We start from the raw sequence: 9,321 nt of genomic DNA on the forward strand, positions 1-9,321 counted from the left end.
GAGAGAGAGAGAGTAAGATTGAGAGTGAGAGAGCGAGAGAGCTGCAGATAACATCAATGCCACCATCTAATTTGAGTCACACAAAAATTTATATTTCCTCAAAGTTGGTGAAACTGTTTCCTGGAGAGGGTTTCCTTTTCAGTTGCTCGAATGCAAATCAGTTTGACGTGATCGTGCGTCATTTAGGAGTGCAGTGGGGCGAACGCCCTCTTTGTCTCTTTAAAATGACGAAAAGAGCCGAGGCTCAATAAGAAGAGAAGAATAAGTTAAGCAATACCACATCTTAAGTTTACTGAAGGAAAAGTACTGAACTATTATCAGCAAAATGTAATTAGTGTCAACATAAAGTTAGTCATTATGCTGCAAGATTATACTCTATATTATAATATTGGATGGTAACTTCTGGTATATTAAGTTACTGTTGTAGTCAAAGTGGAACTAGTTTTAACACGTTATTGGTGAGTAATTCAATAGATAAAAAAGTTGAGTTTGAAAGTTGATCATATCGTTTGCATTTGAAAAATGAATCTGCAAAGTAACCAAGAACCAGGTCTACGAATATGTGGCCGACATCAAGGCTGCAAAAGCAGACAAAACATAACCGTGGTTTAACATTACTGAACAACCATAACTGTGTATCCTAATCCTGCCTGTGCTCTCATGTTTCTATTCAGACTACTTACACACAAACCTTTCATGACCAAAATCAAGTGTACACTAAGCTTTGATGCAATAAAGAAGGTCCTTCTATTGTGTCATGCAGAGATATTCACAAGACTTATAAAAGAAAATATCTAAGTGTCCTACTGTCTGCCCGAAGTGAACAATGGAAGAATGAAGCACAGGATCCGATGCTGAGGGCGATGCGTGTCAGAGGCTGATGAAGCCGTGGTGTGTCACCGGGAACAGGTTCTTCAGGGGCAGGCTGCAACCTGCTGAGGACCTTAGGACATGACTGTGTGTGTGTGTTTGTGTTTGTGTGTGTCTGTGTGTGTGTGGGGGGGGGGGGGGGGGGCTCAGTGTTCAAGGTTAAAGTGGTGACCTGTGACATGAAGACTAACATACTATTTGTAAACACCCACGCACACAAACACTTCAAGACATTACAACGTATTGCTGAGTGAAGGAATACAGGCGCATGGAGGAACACTTTAAACACACACACACGCACACAAACACACACACACACACGCACACACAAAACCACACACAGACATCAAGCCCACACATAACATGTTTTTAGAAAGACAGTTAAATGGAGTTACCGTTTTTTTCTTTGATGACTTAACATCTCATGTCTTCACACACACACACACACACACACACACAAGTGAGGCCAGAACAAGACAGTGTGGGTGAGGTTTTAACGAGGTGTCAGGAGGTATGTGGAGCAACACATATAATGATAGTCATACTGATCATGACTTTTCTAGTAGAAGGTCCTTGGTTGACTGATTATTATATATTAACGGCAGGTGTCTTATTGTAAAGTTTGAATCAAGCTCCAGCTGAGTTCTGAGGCCAATGTGAAAGTGTCTGAAGATGAAGTTCCTATAATGGCCAAAAGATGCTGGCTCAAGAAAAAAACCTTGGGTGGCACCAAGATCAATGCGTAATGTTTTTTAATGTCTGTTCTGGTGTTATTAATTATCACCGTTCCATTAAAGAGTTATTAAGCAGCGGCTACAAAAATATTCAATGAGAGGTAAAAGTCCTGCATCCAATTGTCCCTTAAGTACAAAATACTTAGTGTAAATGTACTCAAAGTATCAAAAGTATTTGTTTTCCAGAAGGGACCCTGATAATGTTATCCCTTTACATTAATCTATAACTGTATATATATATTGGGGCTATGGTACAGGTGTCCTAGCTTGTCACATTTAACTCTGATGGTTATCCCACCACAGCCCGACCAGGGCTTCACTGCATTGCCCACATTTTTTGATTATATGGCTCATCAGAGATTTCTAATAGTAGACACTATTAATGTTAAAATCATTAGTAGCCTACACATACCCTAAATCAGTGGTTCTCAAATGGGGGTGCGTGTACCCCTGGGGGTACGTGAAGGCACTCCAGGGTGTACATGACATTTATAAAACATATATTTAAAATGAACATCCATTAAACTTTTTTTTTTTTATTAGAATATATGTGTAAATTCATGAAGAGAATTGTATATATTATATATATTAAATCGGACACTGATGGCACAGCACTGTGTATTTAACCAAACATGGCTGGTTAGGGGGTACTTGGCTGAATACATATTTCACAGTGCTCTACACCTAACGTTAAGCATCAGCTCCAGCTCTGTTCTTCCTTCCTAGTAAGCCCACACAAGTAAAGAAAAGAACCATCTCCCTCTCGAGGGCGAGCAGCCCACTCCAGGCTGCAGTCTTTCTGAACCATCATTACAGTCATTAGGCAAGAATAAGCTCTGTATCACAGGAGTCCACTCGCATCCAGTTTAACCCAGCACAATTAGTACATCCGTTGGAGGAGAATTACCCTGTAAAATGAGAATGCTCTGGACAAAAGAGGCAGAATTGTTGGAGTTGGAAAAAAGAGGGTAAGTGTGAGGGAAAGGGGGAGAGAGGAGGAGAGAAGAAGTAAGGGAGGACAGAGAGAGATTAAAATTGTTTGAATTGGGTCCACGCTCGCCCCATTCATCTTGTATTCTGCTGAAATCAGGGCTTTTGTTTGGCCTGGCGTAAAGTCGTGTCAATCATCTCGACCCGGTTTTGTAGAATGGAGAAATTTATTATGAATTTGCTCCTGCAAATAATGAGGACTACCCCCTGCCTGCACTCCCTTTCCCCCTCCTTTTCCCCCCAAGCCACCTCTCCTCTCTCCCCTTTGCCTGCACCCCCATATCAATGCTGCAGAATAGGCAATAGAGAGTGAAGTTAGCAATCTCAGGGCCACTCGCACTCTGGACCCACATCAAAGTGACAGAGACGTCCAATCAGATTTGTCTTACAGGCATTACATGATGAATATGGTGCGGCCGCAGCACAAAAGCGCCTTTGTGTCTCCTCCGAGCAGAGACTATTCACAGCCCGCCACAGCCAGCCAGAGTGGAAGTAAATGGCCAAAAGGGCCCGGGCCCAAAAAAAAGCACCCAAACTTGTGCAGCACAATGGCCCATGCAAATCACAGCCCCCACCACCTCCACCCTACCACACATCCCCAGCTACTCCATCCCTCCACCCTTCAGGCCTGAGCTCGGTTCCTCCTCTGCTGGGTCGTCTGAAGTTTAGGGCCTATTCACACACATACAGAGGTGTCAGTTAAAAGTGCTGAGCTGCACGCATTCAAACGTTCATTTGAAAAGAGAACGTTTTTTTCAGAAAGATAGAAGAAAAACAGTCGAATGAGTGACTTTTTTGTCAAAAAGTAAGAATGACTTGGCGGCTATGGGCAAGGCTCCTATTTAGTATGACTTTTGAAGTGGAGAAGAGTATTTCCAGCACACTGGAGTGACCCTGATATGTCTTTGAATTGAGAGAAATTATTAAATAAAACAGGATAGGCCCATTTATCCCAAGAGAAAAGACTTATAATGATCCTCATATCTAGTCCTTCAACACAGTGATGAACATTACAACTCGGTGCATGACTCTGATTCTAACTGCCGAACATCTTTAGCAGATATTCAGTGCAATGGAAAACTCCTGACGGTACATCTCCAACTGAGAAAAGAAAAGCTGAGGCAACATCCACGACACCCAAAACTCTTTAAATATAGTGAGGAGGAAATAGACTTGAAGTATTAGATCTAAAAGGCTGTTATTATCATGGGTCGGACCAATGTGACCTGCAGTGACCAATTATATCAGCGTAAAAACTGAGCATTAACAGTGATTAGTGCAAAGTACGTGTGTCCCTTGTGGCTCCCAGGACCTTACTGAATCAATAGCCCCGGGGTCAGCACATTTGACTGAGTATAAACGTGTCTGTGCCTCTGCTTAAAGATTAACACCTCTGTAAGCATGGCTCAAGGTCGTGCACCATCTCTCCTTTCATCTGCATCCCTGCTCTGTACCGTCATCCCTCTTCTGTCTGAACCGTATTTATCGTATTAGCATCCAGATGTGGTTCAAACTATGGGTTTGTGAGTTGTTTAAATTGTTTGCATTAGTTAGTTATACACATAAATTGATGGTTTCATTGAGAAATTGTATTGTAAACTTAAAGGAATACAAGTTGTTTTATCCACAAATTAGTTCTGGAGTGTATGCGTTTATATTGAGTCTCCATGGTAAAAATAAATCATTAATTATTGTGTATAAATTAAGCATCAGAGACATGAGCAGGTGTGATTGTTGTTTAAAGTAATGCATCAGAAAAAGTTCCTGATCCACCTGTTGCTTTGCTGGCAGGCTCTGAGCTGTGATTGGTGGGTTGTCTATTGTGATATTTTCTTATATATATTCTTAGTTTCAAGTCAACTTAAGATATGCGTTATAATGAGATCCATTCATAACTTATGATAAAGAGTTCAGCTCTTGAGACTAACATGAGTCAAATTAATCTCCTATAGTGAAAGGTGCAAAGTATTCACTTCAGCCCCAACAGTCATCACAGCTGTAAATGTGATACCCAGATGTGTTGTGCAAAATAAACTTTTGAAACTCCTGATCTTTGAAAATAAATGTTACGCCTGTAGTTCAAGTGGTTTTTTTTGGACCATTAGACTCAATTACTAACATTGGAACAACTGAAGGACAAACAAAGCAGTTAGAATATGTTCTCTCACATCTTAGTGCAGCTGGACAACTGATATTTGTATATTGAAATAAATTAATGTGTTGTAATGTAGTTGTTGTTTTGCTAAATGATAAGGCTTAGCATTTAATTTCTATTGATGAATCAGGAGGAAGTGAAATAAAAAAAATAGTTGTGTTATTAGTGGCAGTTCGAGTGTTATCATGTAAATATTGCCGACCATTACAAGTATTCATGTTGTGAAACATACCCTGAAAAACGTTTATTGCCAACGGCGTCAAAACATGAAAAATAAAAAAAAGTTTGTCCACCAGATCAGCAGTGCGCAACACACGCGAATGGATGGATGGCCTCGCCTTCATGCAACATGGCTCAAAGGTCCACAGAGCACTCTGATGGCTGCATGCAGAGCAACAGATGACCCCTCATCACCCCACTTTTGCCCAGTTTAGCCCTATTATATTCTAGGGATGTGCGCATTTGGCGTTTCCATGGTGGAGTCATATATCATGGCTTTGCATGGCTCGTGCATAAATGAGCTGCATGTGATTGATTATTCACCATTGGATTACGCCAAAATTAACATCGCCCTTATGTATTGTCATAGTGAAAATGACAAGTTGACATGAATAAATCTATTTTCACCCCTGCTCTCCCTAAACGGCTGAGGAGAAAATTGCATATCCATCTTAGAGGACAAGAGACATGCCGTTATTTTTTACTTTGTGCTCTGGCCTCTGCTTGACACTGAAGGACATCAGAAACATCATTTCAACCGTGTAATAATAGAGCAGCGGGGCATTTTGTGCCATTGATTTGTCTTTTTGAGTCCCGGTGACGTAGGAGGTTATAAAGCAGAGCGTAATTAATGTCATTTATCACTTGTTGGATTTTGTCACTTCACGGACCGAGCTCACATCATATACGCGAGCCATTAACCAATGGGAGCGCAGAGCCTTTGTCACCGAGCGCAGGCACGCGGCTTACACCTGCAAGCCGCATTGTGGTGTGTTTCTGTGTGTGTGTGTGGGGGGGGGGGGGGGGTATGACTATGTGTGTGTGTGTGTGTGTGTGTGTGTGTGTGTGTGTGTGTGTGTGTGTGTGTGTGTGTGTGTGTGTGTGTGTGTGCTGTGCACGCGCGCGCGCGCGTGTGTGTGCGTCAGAGAGAGAGAGAGAGAGGTGGAGCGTATATGCCCGTGGCACACTTTTAGGTGCACACACAAAAACATCCCATATATCCTATTACACCCCTGTATAAATGCATGCTGTTACGACCCACCACTATAGTTGATATTCTTTTTTCTTTTTTGGATTAATGTGGGCTAATAAAATGTATTTGAGTATTTGAATAGAATATATAATAGTAGACCAGCTTCAATCAGCCTCTTGTTCCCCACTCCAACAGAGAGCACCAGGTGAAATTAAACTCGTTACTTCTCGTTCTGCCTCGCTGCATTTGGCATCAGTGTTAAATTACAATGGAAGATCTTCCATAATTGGCATAATGAGGCGCAAAGGCGCACACAATAGTGCTCACTATGTGGTGTTGTGCTCCCCATTTCGCAGGAGATGGGCTTTTTGGTTCGGCTGTGTGTCCCATGAAAAACACAGTTGGGGATACAACTAGTGTGCAACCCCAGGTTTTATTTAGATTGATCTCAATCGGGCAATAAGAATTTTGACCCCTCTCATTGTCTCGCTAACTTTCCCCGAGCCGTATTTCAAAGAGTCTATACCCTTTGAGAGGCCTGAGTTACACCCCTTCTCCCCCCTCCCTCTCTCCCTGCGCTCCAGGCCCTTGGGGCTATTGGGTGAAGGCAGAGTATACGCAAAAGAAACAATGCAATGCATGAAACGTAATATTAATCTCCCCGTCCTGAATGCAGACAAAGCGCCTAGAAGGTGCACGTCTATAATGGTTATTGAGTGCTCACCCAGCTGCGCAATTTCCCCCCGTGTGCCCGAGCAAGACGGGAAAAGGTCATGCCGCAGCTTTGAATAGAAGAGAAGCTCACTAGTTTGCTCAATTACCGCCACCACCCCCCTCTCCCTATCTCTCTCTCTCTCACACACACACACACACACACACACACACACACACATATGGAAGAATAAAAAGTGTGTGCAACATTATAGCTTAAGAACCAAACCATACAAAAGCATATTATATAAATAGATTCATCTTTATTTATAAAACTTGTTTTAAACAAAATATATCTGTTAAAATCAAATATTTACATTGTAGGCTACGGGACACGGAGAACAAGTGCATACATTGATAAAGGTCTCCTTGCCACCTATTTGAAGAAACAAGACAATAAGTCACAGCTCGCCTTGATATTGCTGTCCAGTCACACGCCTCACACTCACTGCCTCTCTGACAGCTGGCTCTCACCACTGTCAGGACACGCGGCAGTGGCTGTTGTTCAAGACCATAGTTTGTTTGACTCGTGTACAACAATTTGTCTTCATGTTAAAAACAATTTGTTGTATGACACAATTTAGTTATGAAGGGGGGGGGGGGTGTATAGATGACCACACAGTCTGTGGACGCATCATGTTGCTTGTCGTCTTCCAGCAGACGTGGCAGCGGAGGAAGGCAGTCATCAAACGAGTCCTCTGGGACTGCAGCGCCCCATGCAGAACCTGCTGTGTCACGTCTTAATTGCACTTATTCAAACATAACATCAACAGTTCTTTACTTCCACGCGTCAACGTGAAACTGAGTCCAACTCCCTCCTTGGTGTGGGCACTTAGACTATCTCTCTCTCTCTCTCTCTCTCTCTCTCTCTCTCTCTCTCTCTCTCTCTCTCTCTCTCACTCACTCACTATTGCTTTGCTCCTGCAGAAGCAGCCCGGGTGAGGGAGAGAGGCAACAGATCGCTTCCAAGCATCAGAGCGAGACCGATCTGATGTCTTTACCAAGTCTTTGTCAGTGTTTTCTGGGCAGCTGCTTTTACGCACAGACTTCAGCTGTGTGGTTCGGATGATGTCAGCCTCAGTACCTGTCGAACCAGGTCGTAAAGTCCAACAGCTCCTGCTCCTCAGAGCTCAGAGGCTCATAACCGCCCTCGTCTGATGAGTAGGTGGAGTGAGGCGACTCTGGGTCGGCGGAGTAGCTGTTGGAGATTGTCGGGGATGGCAACCCGCACTGGAAAGCAGCCGACACTGCGTCATGTTCGTCCAGAAGTTGCTGTAAAGCCCGGATGTATTCCACCGCAGACCTCAGGGTCTCCACTTTACTCATCTTCTTGTTGGCGGCGCCGTTCGGCACGTGCTGTCGCAGCGTCTGGAAGCCCATGTTGACTTGTTTGACCCGGTTCCTCTCTCTCTCGTTCCGCCGGGCCACGGCCACGGGCTGCTGCTGAGGGATGGAGTAGCCCAGTCCGTTGAAGCTCAGACGCCGCTTGCAGCGCAGGAGCTCCGGCGAGCTGGAGCGCTGTCTCTTCAGCACCTTGGTCTTACTTTGGAAGCCGGCCGCGTTGGTGCTGGGGTGCTCGGCGGGGTCAGCACAGTCCTCGGCTGGAGCGTGCAGGCTGAGGCTGGCATGTCTTTCGGTAAATCCAAAGGTGAATGCAGTCTGCGTGGTGGTGATGGTTGTCGTTTCCATCTTGCTGACAGTTCTTCTGACGTGATGGACGCAGAGGGCGAGCGCAGCTTCAGTGGCACGAGAAAAGCGGAAGGGGTTGGCAGTGTTCAGCTCTCGTGTCCTTCGCGTGGGGACCGTGTGGATAACGCTCGTCCAAGTCTCTCTTGACTGCTTACTCCACGAGCCGATCTGACCCAAACTTTGGCAGCACTCCTCTTTTTCAACACGCGCCCCAACACACACCCCACCCACCCCTTTTTTTGGAGACGCACGCTTCGTCGCGAGGCCCCGCCCCCGCTGTGTGATTCTTCTGCACGCCGACTCCCCCGGGCCAGGCGCGTGGCTCCGGGAGCTCAATAAACAATCCCGAGCTTTCACTGCGCCGGGAGCACGCGCTGAGCTCATTTACATTCCAATGTCCCTAACTTGAAGGCCCATTGGTCGATTCAAACGGCCTGCAACCGTGCAAAGAGAAAGAAAGGCGGAAGGGAAAAAAGACAGAGACAGAAGAAAAAAAGTAGAGTAAAAAGAAAAGTGAATGGTTTGGTTCTTTGAAATGCCTTTTGAATTTGACAATGTCCCCTGGCAAGTCTTCAAATTATCAGACCCCCCCCCCCCCAACCCCCGGCCATCTTTCTCCTCCAGCCCTTTACAACACAAATACCAAGGACGCTCTCCCCTGTATCCAGGCTACAGCTTTCTAGAGCTAAATAAATTGCAAGCGTGTCTCTGAGCACAATAATTGCCAATTATAAAGCGTAAGGACGCGACAAATGTAAGAGTAAACACTTTTTATGACATGGAGGCGTCCGAAAGTCCATGTTACATCTCAACTCAATGGTCTGCAGGTCCAGTTTGTTGTCACGCGTGCTTGACAGGTGGAACGTATTGTTAAATTCATTAAAACCCTTTTTATTTTTTATTCTAGAGTTGTATATGCCTATGCGGACCACAAAGTCTAACACAAAACTAAACCCAACTCTATGTACAGACGAATGCAG

At 44.5% G+C, this 9,321-nt stretch overlaps 1 protein-coding gene across 1 annotated transcript; it reads right to left on the reverse strand.

The window, feature by feature from the left end:
* Nucleotides 1-7,729: 7,729 nt before the first annotated feature.
* ascl1b (achaete-scute family bHLH transcription factor 1b) lies at nt 7,730-8,508 on the reverse strand. Its single transcript, XM_056417570.1, has one exon. It carries the CDS (start codon nt 8,339-8,341, stop codon nt 7,730-7,732), a length of 612 nt encoding a protein of 203 aa, XP_056273545.1. The 5' UTR covers nt 8,342-8,508.
* Nucleotides 8,509-9,321: the final 813 nt, after the last annotated feature.

This window comes from Pseudoliparis swirei, chromosome 6, assembly GCF_029220125.1.
Source record: "Pseudoliparis swirei isolate HS2019 ecotype Mariana Trench chromosome 6, NWPU_hadal_v1, whole genome shotgun sequence".
In the NCBI taxonomy this organism is placed as follows: Eukaryota; Metazoa; Chordata; class Actinopteri; order Perciformes; family Liparidae; genus Pseudoliparis; species Pseudoliparis swirei.